Source organism: Lutra lutra, chromosome 6, assembly GCF_902655055.1.
Source record: "Lutra lutra chromosome 6, mLutLut1.2, whole genome shotgun sequence".
Classification (NCBI taxonomy): domain Eukaryota; kingdom Metazoa; phylum Chordata; class Mammalia; order Carnivora; family Mustelidae; genus Lutra; species Lutra lutra.
Genome location: NC_062283.1, coordinates 33,361,466 through 33,375,586, shown reverse-complemented (window position 1 = coordinate 33,375,586; position 14,121 = coordinate 33,361,466). Strand labels below are relative to the sequence as shown.

Genomic DNA, 14,121 nt, shown 5'->3' with positions numbered 1-14,121 from the left:
TTCCAGAAGTCTCCGGGCGGCAGCCTTCCGCCACTGGATTGGCTGCGCCCCGGGGCTGAGGCCCCGCCCATTTCCCCGGGTCCTTTGATCACGCGCCTGCCGGCTCTTCCGGGGCCTGGGAGCCAACCGAGGGCGTTTCTGTCCGGGCTGCAGCGGCGGGAGGTAAGGCATGCTCGGGTTGGATGGGCTGCAGAGCGCCGGCGCGGGTCCACGTCTCGGGGTGCCGGGATTCCGGGATGTCCGGGCCCTCCCTGCAGCCCCCAAACCTCCCTTCCCCGGCCTGAGCCGCCCAGCGTCGTGGGAACTATACCTCCCACTCGCCCATGCTGGTCCGCATCCTGGGAGCGGCCAGACATCCGCCCCACCTCGGCAGGTCCCTTCGACCGTGGGACGGCGTGCATGCGACCGTGCAAGCTCGGTGCCCCCACGGACACCGGGACAGGTAGTTCATACCTTGCCCCCCCAGTGGAGACCCAAGCGAAGCGGGGTCGGGGACCTTGGGGTCTGCGTACAGGAGCCCATAGGCAGTCTCCTTGCATCTGTCGATGGGAGCTGACCCTCTCACCTCTGCCTGTCAGCCCACGCTAAAGAGGGGAGGGACCTGGGCGGAGCCCCGGGTGGGGACCAGAGGGAGGTGACATCACCTCGCAGATACCTGCCCACTCGTGTCCGCCCTGGCACGATAACAGTGGAGGAGAGGCTGTCCTGGCTGTATGTCCGCAGTCACACCAGGGACAAGGAGGGCACAGAGAAGGCCTGTAGCCTAAGTGGGGGTATTGGACCAGGACTGGGGCAGGCTCCTTCAGATGCTCCTGCCTCACCCGGAGGCCCCACAGCGCAGGACCCTCATATATCTGTCAGATCTCCCCCTTTTGCTCCACTGGCTGCCCAGTGTCCCCAGAGGTCGGAATAGGAGCTCCAAACGTAGATCTAAGCTTTTCCCAGGAGATGTGCTAGTGTTTGGCCAGCACCTGAGCTGGGCCCCACCCTGGCTTGGGGACAGGAGCCGGGCAGCACTCTGGGCCTCCCCTTGGTGCCCTCCACACCCAGGATTTCCCTGGTCACTGGAGGGTTAAACCCAGCACACTGACCTGGAGGATCTCTCGTCCCAGGGCCTGACCTAAGTTTTGATACATCACCAGCTCTTGGAGAGGTATCCAGAGCTTGGATGGCACCCTGGGTCAAACAAATCACCTCCCTTTCTCCTCCGCAGGGAGCCCGGTGAAGGCGCCCTCCCGAGGCCCCACTGCCCATGCTGACGACCCAGCCCTCCGGCTACTGATGTCATGAGTAACACTACAGTGCCCAATGCCCCCCAGGCCAACAGCGACTCCATGGTGGGCTACGTGTTGGGGCCTTTTTTCCTCATCACCCTGGTCGGGGTGGTGGTGGTTGTGGTAAGGAGCCCCCACGGACACACATACACACCCACACTTCGGCTGGGAGTGGGGACGGTGGGGCTGGTGAACCTGCACCGCTCATCTCCGCTGTCCTGCTGTGATGGGTGAAGGGGTAGAGGTGGGTCTCTCGTGGGCCGTCCTGGGCTCAGCAGCCTGCACAGCGCTGTGTCTCTGTTACAGGTAATGTATGTCCAGAAGAAAAAGCGGTGAGTGTCCCTGTCCCCAGCGTTACTTACCCTGCATTTGGCTCACAAGTTTCTTCCCATAGGCTTGGTTCTCTGCAGCCGAGGTTAAGATGCCCTTGGGCTTTCCTTATATCAGCCCAAAATTCCCTACACCCCGCTGTGAGGGTTTCCTGCCCAAACTGGGCTTGGAACCCACTGAAGAGGGGCCCCTTCTAGAACTGGGGATGTATTCTCAGAACCGTAGTGTGCCCCCAAAGGCCCTCAGGGCCTTAGGTGTTGGGAGTGGGACTCCCCTGGGCTGAGTGCCCTCCCCTGCTCCCTAGAGTGGACCGGCTTCGCCATCACCTGCTCCCCATGTACAGCTACGACCCCGCAGAGGAGCTGCATGAGGCTGAGCAGGAGCTGCTCTCGGATGTGGGGGACCCCAAGGTGAGTGCTGGGGGGTGGGTGGGTGCAGAACAGTCACCGGGGCAACCTGCTGTCTTCTTCCCCAGAGCCAGGTTCTGTCCTCAGACCTCCCTATGTGGGCCAGGGCTAGTGGGCTGTCCTCCTGCCATGGGTGCCACAGCTTCTGCCCTGGACCCCAGCCCTGTGGCCTGGTCTCTGCCCCCACAGGTGGTACACGGCTGGCAGAGTGGCTACCAGCACAAGCGGATGCCCCTGCTGGACGTCAAGACCTGACCTCACCCCCACCCCCCTGCTCTCCAGAACCATGGCACTTGGGAGTGCTCCGGGGGCCTGCGGTGTCCTTCCCCACTTGCACTCACCCAGCTCCCCCAGCTGGGAACTGGGTCTCCTCTCCTCTCATCCATCCAGGCTGCACCTCGCTCCCCCTGCCCAGGCCTTCAATCCTCGGTGGGCTGAGCCTTCCACCCACTCCCCCCCACCAAGCTAATCCAAGTTTTTCCTGCCCGGTTGGAAGGGTGGTTGGGAGAGTTTTTCCCTAGGCCCCACCTTTTTCTTGAGTCCTCCCCAACCTGGCTTTGGATTTGTTTCCATGGTGACAGGGCCTAATGTATAGTATTCAGTATATATATTTTGTAAATAAACTGTTTTGTGGCTAGGGGTGTGGTGTTTTTTTGTGTTTTTTTCTTTTTTTTTAAGAGAGGCTTGTTAGTGTCCCTGGAGCTAAGGCTTTTCCTGCCCCCTCCCCGGAGATCCACCCCCACCAACTCTGTCCTTGGCTTCCACTCTTACCTACCCCAGATACCCACCACAGAAGGATTCCGGTCCAGAAAAGGATATTTTTTTATTCAAGTAACTGCAAATAGGAAACCAGATGGGGGGGCCCCAGGCTGGGACAAATAATGGCCACCTCCTCCCCATCAGAACAAGGGGGGAGAAGGTAGCCTCTACACCCGACGGTCAATACAGGCCCCCCCCCAACTCTGCTGCAGCATCCTAGGGGCAGGGCCCCACCTTCCCTGGGACTGGGGTGGTCGGTAACCCAGCCTGTGCTGCCCCGGGGCCCCTGCCCCTAAGAGTGCCTTGGAGGAGGGGACCTAGGGCAGAACAGGAGGCAATGAGGATGAACATTTGGCGCTGGTCGCAGCAGCAATGACGGATGTCTAAGAATGGGAACATTGAACGAAAACAACACAACTGTCCAGAGGTAGTTTGTGAACAGAGGAAAAGATGGAACCAGAACCTTGGGGGGTGGGGAGGAGCAGAAGGGTGGGAGTGGGCAAGGCTAGCTCCTTGTTATTAGTGCCCCGTGTGAGGAAGGGGGAAACTGAGGCCTAAGGTGGAAGCGGAGGGGGTTAGGCAGTGGCTCCAGCCCACCTGGGGAGGCTGTGGCAGGGAGCCTAGGCCTCCGGGACCTCACCTGGAAAAAGGGGGGACTGCATTTCCCTCACTGCAATAGATTCCAGGGTGAGGGGGTGGGGTGGGCTGGAGCCCATTTAGAAAGGGTAGGGGGCTCAGACCCCTCCTGCCTTCCTTCCTATGCCCAAAGGGGGCTGTCTCACCTAGAGCAAGGACCAGGCAAGGGAGGAAGAAAGAAAAGTGGGTGTGAGCTGCACCTAGTGAGACACAGGCTGGGTGGGGTGGAGGGCATCTCAGGGCCCAGCGCCCCTCCCCACTGGCCATACCTGCCGCTGCCTGTGCTGTGGAGGGGAGCAGATCAGGATGGGGCTTGGGGCCCCTTTTAAGGCCAGGGAAGCCCTCCCAGGCCCCTAAGTGGGAAGCCAGAGGGAAGAATGGGGAAGCAGAAGGGACCCCCCCCCAAACCAAGAGCCCAGTCAGCAACGTCCCCACCGCAGGGTGTGGGGACACAGCAGGGGGCAGGGTGCCGCAAGACTGGGGGTCGCTGTGTCTGGAGCTGAGTGTGCGTGTGGGTGAGGGGTCGCTGGAAACCGAGACCAAAGGAAACTGCTCCCCACTCGGGCCTTGGGGCCCCGCAGCGGCTGGTGTGCTGTGTAGTGTGGCAGCGAGGGCACAGGTGGGTGGTGGTGGTGGTGTGGGAGAAGGGGGGGCCTGGGGGAGGGGGCGGGGGCGGTGGGAGCGGAGCGGAGCTGTCCAGTCCCAGAAGGAAAATCGCTCCTCTGCCAAGGAGCAGGCGGCACGGCGCGGTCACTGCTCCTCCTCGGAGGACTCCTGCGAGATGCCCTCTTCTTCCTCCTTCTCCTGTGAGGCAGGAGGCAGGCAGGCCAGTCAGCAGGAGTGCCAGGCCTGCCCCCTGCATCCCACTCGTGGTGCTGGGGGGTGGGGGCACAGGCCAGAAGGGCCCCCACCCCTCCCTGGGTTCCCTGGCTCTCCAGAAGGGGGATGAGTCAGGGCTGAGTGTGTGAGTGACTCAGCAACCTCCACGGCCCAGTTTCATTCATAAAAAAGGAAGAATTTAAAGGGAGGGAAAAAACCCCACACACAGGCTGCTCCCGCAAGGAGCCAGGTCCCCTTGGCCCCAGGGCCTGTCCCCCACCCCACCCCAACGCCCAGCTCAGGGAAGTGAGGAGGTAACTGGCTTTCTGTAGGAGGGGAAGGGAGAGGTGGCCAGGAAGAGGAAACGGGAAGAGGTGGCTGCTGGGTGCCTCGCTGGGGAACCAGGTGGCCTTGGGCTGCAGGGGCAGCTGAGGGGCTATGGAGTCAGGCCTCGGACTGACCCCAGGTCAGGGCGGGGAGGAAGGGGAAGTGTGTGTGGCGCCGGGGCTCACTCACTGGGCGGGAATGTTGGGACACCACACGGGCCTGCGGCCCCCCGTGCCAGGCTCAAACTCCCAAACAACTTGTTTCCTGTTACTCACTCCTGGGGCCCAGCCAGCACCCCCTGACCCCCCTCCTCACCCTGGTGGTGGCTCAGCTCGAGGAATGAAGGCCTCAGGGAGTTCAGGGAGCAGGTTGGAGGGACAGAAAAGAGCCAGGAAGAACAAGGCTGGGGTGGCCATTGACTTCAGTGGAGGCCCCAGAGGCAGCCTCCTGACTCAACCTACCTTTTTCCGTTAGCAGCTATTTGGGGGCTCAGAAATGGATGGTGGGTCCCAGTGAGGAGGGGCCTCCATGTGGGATCACCCCTCCACTCCCACACAGCACTGCCAGCGCGGCTTAGGGCTGAGCAACTTGGTTGCCTCCTCCTCCCTACCCAAGACCGCCTAAGACGGTGGTGAGAACAGACCCTGCGCTCTGCTCCTGTGGCCTTCTTTCCTCACTTCTATTATGGGGCTGGGGTGGGAGAAGGGGACTAGATGGCCTCCAAGTTCCCCCTAGAAGTTGAGTCTGTTCTAGGAACAGGGGAAAGAGAAGGAGCCCCACCCCTGGCTAGGGCAGGTTCGTACCTGGGACCCCTTGCTTCTCAGGGATACAGCCCTTTAAAAGCCCTGGGCTGGGTGTCAGGACCCTGGGACACACACAAATCCCTTTCCCTCTAGGCCTGGGGAAGGGGACAATGTTCCACTACTCCCGGCTCAGGCCAGGCAGAGCGGTCCTTCCACGCTGAGCACACAGGACTCAGTATCCCCCATCCTTAAACATCCTCCCCAGCAAACCACACCACTGCCATCCCTTCACCTACCAGTTTTTTGGGTCTGCCCCTTGGTTTCCTCCCTGGGGTTGTGGTAGTTTTCTAGATGGTCAGAGAAAAGATCCACTAAGTCAAAAACGTCCCTCAGTCTTCATGCAACCACCAGTGCCCTTGTGGGGAAGGGCAGAGCTCCCCACCTCTGCTTAGGGCAGCCTGGGACTCTCACCCCAGCAGGCCCACCCGAGTCCAGCTGGTGATGACTGGCCAGCCACACTGCACCCCCCCAACATACACACACGCCCCCCACTCCCTCCTCCACCCATGACTCAGAGGATATGAGTCGTGTCTCAGAAAAAAAATAAAAAACAAAACAACTTCTCTGCCACTGTGAATCTGCCCTTCCCTGCTTATCCCCACTCCCTTGGGATTCAGGGGGACCCCCCGAAGGGAACATTCTCCACGCAGGGACTGGTGGAACCACCCCTTCCCTCTTCCCGATTCGCCTGTTTCCAGACGACAAAAGCTATGTGAATTCTGATTTGATTTCCCCCGAAGTAAGGCTTCGGTCATCACCCTGCTTTCCCCAATCAGCCAAGACCCCCTGCCACCCATGCCAGGAAAGAGAGGGCAGGGGACAGAATAAGGACAAGCCAGTGCCTTCTTAGATCTCCCCCAGCTGTGGCCATGGGCAGAGGGGGGGGCCGTCCTCCTCCATCCTTACCCGGGTCTTGGCAGCACCCTTGTTTTTGCTCCCCTTTGGTCGGCCCCGAGGTCTCTTAGGTGTCGGCACTTCGCTGGGTTCCTTCTGCAAAGACAGATGGGGTCATCAGGAACACAGAAGCCACCTGTCCCACCCCTTTCAAAACACATGGCGCTCTCCCCTCACCCCAGCAAGACAGAGTCAGCAAGCCAGTGCCCCGACCCAGAAATCCACAGGCACCAGAGCAGACAAACCCTTGCAATTCAAGTTCTCACAGTGACCATCTTCTGCAAAGCTCCTCCCAAGCCTCCCTGCGCCAACAGGAGGACAAGAATGCAGAAGAGGAAAAGGCGGCACAGGGGCACAAAGACACCATCAGGCAGCTCTGGCACCACGGGGCTCGAAGCTCTTGGGCAAGATGCGGGATGCTCAGGCCTCAGCTTCCTCAACCGTAAATGGTGACAAGACACCTCACAGGGTATCCAGAGACTAAATGAAGAGTGTGGAAGTGGCCAGCACTGGGCCAAGACAGTTGCCTCCCCGCTGTGAGGGATGCTGAAGAGGGGAAAGGATGCCCCCTTCGCCCCGCTAGAGAGAGCCTCCAGCCTCTCCCTGCAAACTGACTCCCTCCAGGCCACCTCTCAGAGAAGGAAGTATGCCCACATGTTGGAAACCCAGAGCTCCCTACTGTGGTTGCCGGTGAAATTTTAATAAGCCCAACAGAATAAGAAGCTGCTTCATTGAGGCGTAGAAGCCAGGCAGTGAAGGCACATCAGCTACGGTTTCAAGGTGGCTGTCCACAGGCTGTTTAGGGCCACCATGGTCCTGTAACCCAGCACCCCCGCTCAGGCACCCCTCCCCGGGCCCCAGCTAACAGGCACAGGGGTGGAGGCCACAGGAACCGGACAGAGAATGACTTCCCTCCCCACACTGGGAGCTCTGGAAGCCCACCTCTCAGCCTCCTCATGGCTCACATCCCCCCGAAGCCTGTAGAGATCACACTCTCCATCCTACAGATGCAGAAGCCCAGGGCCCACCGCGCTGAGAGAGCAAGGGCAGACCTCGACTCCTGTCCTCTTCCCTGGGAAAGGGACATAAGCTGGGCCTCGCCAGCTGCCGCCCGAGAGAATCCAAGATCCCCACAGCATGCCAGGTGGCCCCCCCAAGCCTGACAGGCCAGAGGCCAGGCTCCCCAGCGTGCCCCAAAGTGCCAGGTTGGTCTTTTTTTTTTTAAGATTTTATTTATTTGTCACACAGAGATCATGGGTAGGCAGAGAGTCAGGCAGGGAGAGAGAGGAGGAAGCAGGCCCCCTGCTGAGCAGAGAGCCTGATGAGGGGCTCGATCCCAGAACCCTGGGATTATAACCTGAGCCGAAGGCAGAAGTTTAACCCACTGAGCCACCCAGGCACCCCCCGGGCTGGCCTTCTAACTACATGCGACCTCAGTGGAGGACAGCACCACGGTTCCCAGGTTCACTCTCTCGCCAACTTCCCCACATTTTTAAGTCTTTAGGCTTCCATTTTGTTTTGTTTTGTTTTTTACAGGGCCAGAGCGGAGCCTGGCCCAGGGCCTTGCGAGGAGAGGCCCCCAACAGGTGCCGGCCCAGTACCTTTCTGTTAGGGCCTGGGATGAGGAAGTCCAGAAACCGACAGTTAAGTCTTTAGAAATGTTTATGGTGACTGGACAGAGCAGTACGTGGAAGGACTCTCAGGATTAGAAACCCGGAACTTGTATGTATATGCGACTCATCTTAACTATGTTTTTATAAAGGCCCTGGTCCGCAACACCCTGGGAGTAAAGCGTGGATAGTTTAGCAGGGTGGGGGCACTGGCCCAGGCAACCACGGGGTCATTTCCGGCTTAGATGATCTGGCACGGGCTCAGGGCTCAAGGTTTCTCAGCCCCCACTTCCCTCCGTAGGTCTCAGGATCTGACCAGGGTCAGCGCAGGCCAGGTGCATTTTTGGAGGACACACACACACACACAGACACACAGCAATGATTCTGCAGCCCTTTGCTCCAGTTTTCACTTGCAGAGACACCTGGCACCTCCCTAACCCAGAGAGGTAAACCGAGGCAAAGGTTTGGACACCCACCTGACTCCCTACCAGCGCCGTCCCGGGACTCACCGGAGGCTGCTTGCGCGGCCTGCCCCGCCCCCGCTTCTCAGTGCCGTCCTTTTCCTGCTTGGAGGCCAAGGGCTGGCTGGACTTCGAGCTCGACTCACTCATCTTCCCTTCTCTCTGGAGCAGGTGGAGAAGCGATGGCTAGGATGCTGGGAAGCAGGCAAAGTTGTTTAAAAAACACAACCCCTTGCTTTGGTCCCCTCCCAACCCCTCCACCACCAGTGCCCTCAAAGGGCACTGGGGGACCCTGCCTTCTCCCCAGGGATACCCTTGCTTGCTGAGAATTGGGGTCTGCCCAGCCCCAGCGCGGGCTACAGGGTGGGGCTTGGGCCGTTGGCCCTAATCAGCTCCTTATCTCTCGAGCAGAAGCATGCTTTGTCCTGCCACCCACACAGGGCCCAGGCCCAAGAGGCACAGCCAGCTCAGATGTGGTTCTGTGGGTGAGGCCACCTGAACAAAGGTGTAGATGGGGGGTCCTCATGCTCCCCAGGGGGTCCCTATCTCTAGCCAGCTCCCCTCTCCCCTAAGAAAAAACCCAGCCTGAGCGACTCACAGGCAACAAGGGTGGGAAGGTTAGCAGAGGGAGTTAAGCCCTGGGCCACCAGGCCAGCAGCGTGGCCTACCCACCATGACCCAAGCCTCAGGCCCAACCTCCATGCTCCACACCAATCACCGGGCCAGGGTTGTGCCCACCCCACCACTTAGCTCTCCTCTCCGCTCTCTCCCCAGGGTAGAGCCTTGGGGAATCAAGGCTAAGAATAATTTGGGCAAGATGGTTGAAATTGTAGTGGAGGGAGAAAAAGAAAGCCAAACACACCACCTGGAGTCAAATGAGATCTTCCCCTTCGGTCCTGGGTCTCCCCTGAGCTCCTTCAAACGGATCCTAGCTGCCCTTCCCCACCTTGCAGGGCTGGTCCTCAAAGCTTCTTGGTTTTTCTCCCTAGCATCTTCCCTCTTCTTAGAGGCCCATTTGGATTTAATCAGCCCCACTAATTGTGAGTTTACCTAAAACCTCCCACTGCAAGGAGCACCCGGCACCCCATTATTTGGTAGCCTCTTCCAGAAGCTTAAAAAAGACGGTGAGGGTCCTCCCCACATCTGGTCCGATCCCCCTGTCTTCCCAGGTGCAGATCCATGGCTCTCCACCTCCCTGGTAACCAACCCCTGGTTGCCTTTGGCAAAGGGTAGGCCCAAGCGCCTTCGCTTCTAACAGACCTTCAACCTATAAAATGGGGGGAATGCAAAGACATTTACCTCAACTACCTTTCCACACTGAGGCCAAGAATCAAACCAGATCATAGTGAAAATAGGTCCACAACAGGAAGTCCTCACTCCAATCAAAACGAGAACTAGAACATTCGAAAATGACTTTTCTTTCCCCTTTTCAGATTTTCAGACAATTTCCAATTTTAACTCGAGGGGAAAAAAAAAAGGTTTTTGTGGGTTTTGGGGTTTGTTTTTTTTTTTCCTCAAACTTGTGACTTTTGGAGGGCTTGAGGCCCCAAGCCTCAAGATTCTCCAGACGGCGAGACTTTGTCTGGTAATTATTCTATTTTATAATATTTCAGACTTGAAGACCCTTTTAAACAAGGTGGTTGGTGATTTATCCTGCTCCGTCATTAGTGGCTTGGCCTGCTCTGTAATTACAGGCAGTGATTAGAATCTTATATTACACCACAGGTTCCCCTTCAAACTAAACATCAAAATTAATCAGCCTAAATGAGTGCTGACCTCACATGAGGTCTGTGAAGGCCCCCTCACAGAGGGGGGTCCAGTTGCTCCAAGCTAGCCCCTAATCCCAGAAAGCCTGGGCCCAACATGCCTGGGAATCCTGGTGGGTCTCCGGGAAAGTTCTTGCAACTTGCATCTAGAGCTTCCCCCCACCTCTTACTACTAGGAACCCTCTAATCCACTCTCCGACACCCCACCCCCCCAAGTCTAGGCCTCCAGGAACTGAATGAAGGCCTGTGGCCCTGTCCGGAGAAGGGAAATGCTTGTCTCTTCCACCTGTTTCTGAATATCAGAGGCCTGGCTTAGGGGAAGCCATATTTAAAAGGGCCCGACCCGAACCCTCCAGTTTGTAATGAGCCCTTCTGGGCCTCAAGCGTGCCCCCCCATCCCGTACATGGTGCATCCAATGTGTATTTCACAAATGCTTAAGGAGTCTACGCGAACGATCCTAGGAAATCAGCATGGGCTCCCTTGTTTTCCGGAAAAAAGTAGCCCAGAGAGGCCTGAGGAGTTGCCCAAGGTCACACAGCAAGTTGGCGAGCAGGACAGAGTAGATTACGGGCGACCTCTCCAGCCCGCCACTTTCCTTAACCGCCGAGAGACTGGTTAAGTGCGTGTCGCCCCCTGCTCCAGAGTCGGCCCCAGGGTGACTCTGCAAGTGTCCGCGCCGGTCCGTTGCAGGTCGGCCAGCGGGACTAGGGGCAAGAGCGCGCGGGGGGAGGGGCACGAGTAGCTCTCGAAGGCGCGGGAAACTGGTGCACCCCGACCGCATGCACCGCCACGCGGGTGCACCCGGCCCCACTTCCTGCCAGAGGGGGCACCCAAGCCCGCCTTGGGGCAGGAAACCTGGCGCGCGCGGGCGCGGGGTAGAGGAAGAAAGCCACCTCCCTCCGCGCCCTCCCCGCAAAATAAAGCCCCAGAAAAAAAAAAAAAAATGAAACGGGGAGTTAAAGGGACTAGTTCCAACAGAGCCCTGCAAAGCAGAGAAACCTGTTTGTGGGGGCGGAGGGCAGGCCCGGCCCTGGGGGCCTGAGAGGCGCGGGCCGGGCCAGAGGTGGGGTCGGGGTGAAGCCCCAAACCCAGGCCCGCGATTCGGCCTGAATCTGCGTAGGGGGGCACCGGGAGGAAGGCCGAGCGGGAACAGGGCCGAATTGTGGGGATCCTGCCCATCCCCCTCACTTCTAGAACTTCCCCAGGCTGCGGGGGGCACCCGGTCCCCCACTCGCCTGCTGCGCCGCAGCCTGTTCCTCTCCCCGCCCCCCCACAGCCCGGGCCCCGGCTCGGGCTCGGGCTCCGGCGGGAGCGGCGGCCGCGCGAGGTGCACCGGGCTCTGCCGGGTGCACAACTCGCGCTCGCCGCAGCCGCGCGCCCCCTCCCCCACCGCGCGCCTTTCCCGGGTCCCCGCCCCCCGCAGGGCGCCCGCGGCGCGGGGGAAGGGGTGCGGGTGCCCTCCCCGCGCCGCCGGGCCCAGCCGCCCGCCCCCGCGCCGCGCGGCCCTCCCCCGCCGGCGGCTCGCGCAGCCCCGGCCTGGGAATAAAGCCGGAGGCGCGCGCTGCAGCCCTGGGCGGCTTGCAGGAGGGGCGGCGTGCAGGCGGGGGCGCGGGCGCCCCCCTCCGCCGCCGCCGCCGCGGGCCCCGGGGACGACTCACCGCGAGCTCGGCCGCCGGCCTGCGGTGCGCGCTCCGGGCTGCCGGGAGCGACGGTGCTGGGCGCTGAGGACCGGCCTGGCTCCGCCGCCGCCGCCGCCGCCGCTGGTAGCAAATGCGGATCTGAAACCGGGAGAGAGAGCAGAGGCGCTCAGAGACCGCCGCCGCCGCGTGCTCTCCGCCCAGGCCCCCGCGGGGTATTTATCTGTCACATCCAGGCGGGGGGACAAAAATATTCGCCCTCCCCCGAAGGATGGCGAGGGGCAGGAAGCTAGGCACGGCCCGTGCGCGGCCTCAATAAATAAATAATTTAATTAAATGATAGATATAAAAAAAAAAAAAAAGCCACCGGAGGGGCCGCGAACTCACGCCTTCTTGGAGCCGCGCCAGCGCCAGAAATAGCCCGGGTTCGGAGTCCCAATTAGAGGAGCGCAGCCCCGGCTCAGGGGAGCTTAAAAAGAGCGACCCAGGGGCAGGGGGGACGGGCCCGCCCGCGCCAGCCGTGTCACTGTGGGGGCGGGGCCATGCAAATGAGCCCGGGGATTTAAAAGGGCGGCCGCCCGCCAGCCGCCGCCGCCGCGCGGGTGGGTGCTGACTGCGGGGAGGGGCGTGCGGTGCCGGGTGCCTGGGGGCGGGCCCGCGGGAGGCCTGGGCTGGGAACCCGAGGCGACGGCCCACTCCCCGCTGTCCCGGACCGGGAGACATGGGAAGGTGCACAGAGGGGGATCACTACGGAGCTTTTCGCGGGGGATGGGACGGGAGAGCGTCCTTACAGCCTGGAACGGGGGTGGTCCCCGGGAGAGTCACCTCTAGGGGCCTTCCGGGCGTGTGGGCCTGACGCCCGCGGGGCGCGTTGGATGTGGGCGGGCGTTCGTGCCTGCGGGGTCCGCGCGGGCGGGAGCGGGTGGAGAGAAACGCGCCTGTGGGAGAATTCCGCGGCCTACCCGCCGCCCCCTGCGCCCAGATACGCGGCTCGTAGATTTCCCCTGGGCGGACAGGTGTCAGCATGTGCATTTCAGTGCCAACCTGCGTGTGGCTGCCTGGTGAAATACAAGTCTTGTGAAATTCAAACGTGAAACTTGTGAAATCCAGAGTTTTCGCTTATTAATGGCCGCGAGTGAGCCGTAGTCAAGGTGCAGCCTCCAAGCGAAACAAACGATTGGCTCGCTTGCAGGTAAACCTGAGGCTGGTTGCGTTCCTGTAGGGGACCCGGCTGGTGGTTTGAGATCATGCCTTCCTACTTTGTGCCCTCTCTCCGCCGTGACTTTTAAAGGAAAACACGAAAGCGTGAGCTAGTGGTCGCCTGGAAGCACTTTGAGGGCAGGGACTGGGTCTACGCAAGCCGCACCCGCCACGCCTGGCCCGCCCGGCGCCTGGCGCAACAAAGACTTGTTGCACGAATGAGAAGGAAGTCCAAAGTGGAAAGATGGCGGGGAGGGCGGTGGGAGAAGAAAGGGCGCCGTCTAGAGCGGCGCGCCCTGCAGGCCCGGCCCGGGGCCCTCTCGGGCGCACCTCCCCGCCCCTGGTCCCCGAGGCGGCCTTCCACACCTCCCGTGATGCAGGGAAATGCAATGCGGCCCAGTGACACACGGCTGTGACTCATGTTTTTCTTTGCTCCCCTTCTTCCTCCCCCGTCGGCCGAGGCCCCGGCCCAGCCCCCTCCTCAGGGGGCGAGCCGGCGATGGAGGGGGACGCCAGGAAAACCCAGAGCCCGGCGTGGAGGCGGGGTGGGGAACCGGAGGGGCCGGGCCTCCTACTTTCAGGAATGTTTCAGGAATGTTTCCGGTGGGGGTGGGGAGCAGAGCCGGGCCCAGCCCCCACCCGGGGCGGCGGGCTGGCACTCCGGGCCGGGGGCAGCACGTGCTCGGCCGGGTGGGGGCGGGGGCGGGGGCGCCTGGGCGGGAAGGCGCTGGGGGCCCCCGGAGCGGATTCAAAGAGGAGGGCGCGGGCCTGGAGCCGGCCCCCAGGGGCCTGGGCTCGGGGTGGGCCGGGAGGCCGCCCTCTGCGCGCTGGTTCCCCGCCCCGCGCCCAGGTGCAACGCAGTTCCTGCGAAGTGCCCAGGCAGCCCCTGGAGGGGAAAGGAAGTCACCGAAGGGCGGCCGGAGGGGAGAGGAGGGTGGAGGGGAACGCCAGGGCGAGGTTGGGGGAGGGGCGGCCTGCCCCTTTGTCTAGAGCCGGTGGGTGGGGGTGGGGCGGGGTAGAAGGCGCGCTGCTCCCTCCATCTTTGTCCCCTGAGTGCCGTGCGCGCGCTTAGTAGGCCGCGAGTTGAGTTGACTGGAGGCATTGAGTTAGCTCGAGAACCTTTGCAGGGTTGGGTGGCAGAACGAGCCTTCAGTTCTCGCCCTACTCCCCTCCGGTCACGGTTCCCCGCCAGCAAGC

General features: G+C 61.2%; 2 protein-coding genes across 6 annotated transcripts; one reads left to right on the top strand and one right to left on the bottom strand.

The window, feature by feature from the left end:
* The first annotated feature begins 6 nt into the window (after positions 1-6).
* SMIM29 (small integral membrane protein 29) lies at positions 7-2,419 on the top strand. 4 transcript variants are annotated; one of them, XM_047733953.1, is made up of 5 exons: positions 7-162; positions 1,214-1,337; positions 1,581-1,606; positions 1,909-2,014; positions 2,201-2,419. In XM_047733953.1, the coding sequence occupies exons 2-5, from the start codon at positions 1,287-1,289 to the stop codon at positions 2,264-2,266; spliced, it is 249 nt and encodes an 82-aa protein (XP_047589909.1). In that variant the 5' UTR covers positions 7-162; positions 1,214-1,286; the 3' UTR covers positions 2,267-2,419. The 4 variants fall into 4 exon arrangements, with proteins under 4 accessions (XP_047589909.1, XP_047589906.1, XP_047589907.1 ...); XM_047733950.1 differs by having other exon boundaries at positions 1,214-1,397; XM_047733951.1 differs by lacking the exon at positions 7-162 and adding an exon at positions 179-442 and having other exon boundaries at positions 1,214-1,397.
* A 1,412-nt stretch (positions 2,420-3,831) lies between these two features.
* On the bottom strand, positions 3,832-12,253 carry HMGA1 (high mobility group AT-hook 1). 2 transcript variants are annotated; one of them, XM_047733948.1, is made up of 6 exons: positions 12,112-12,253; positions 11,746-11,865; positions 8,336-8,514; positions 6,262-6,345; positions 5,592-5,642; positions 3,832-4,210 (listed from the first exon to the last, which is right to left on the bottom strand). In XM_047733948.1, the coding sequence occupies exons 3-6, from the start codon at positions 8,468-8,470 to the stop codon at positions 4,157-4,159; spliced, it is 324 nt and encodes a 107-aa protein (XP_047589904.1). In that variant the 5' UTR covers positions 8,471-8,514; positions 11,746-11,865; positions 12,112-12,253; the 3' UTR covers positions 3,832-4,156. The 2 variants fall into 2 exon arrangements, with proteins under 2 accessions (XP_047589904.1, XP_047589905.1); XM_047733949.1 differs by having other exon boundaries at positions 8,369-8,514; positions 12,112-12,156.
* Positions 12,254-14,121: the final 1,868 nt, after the last annotated feature.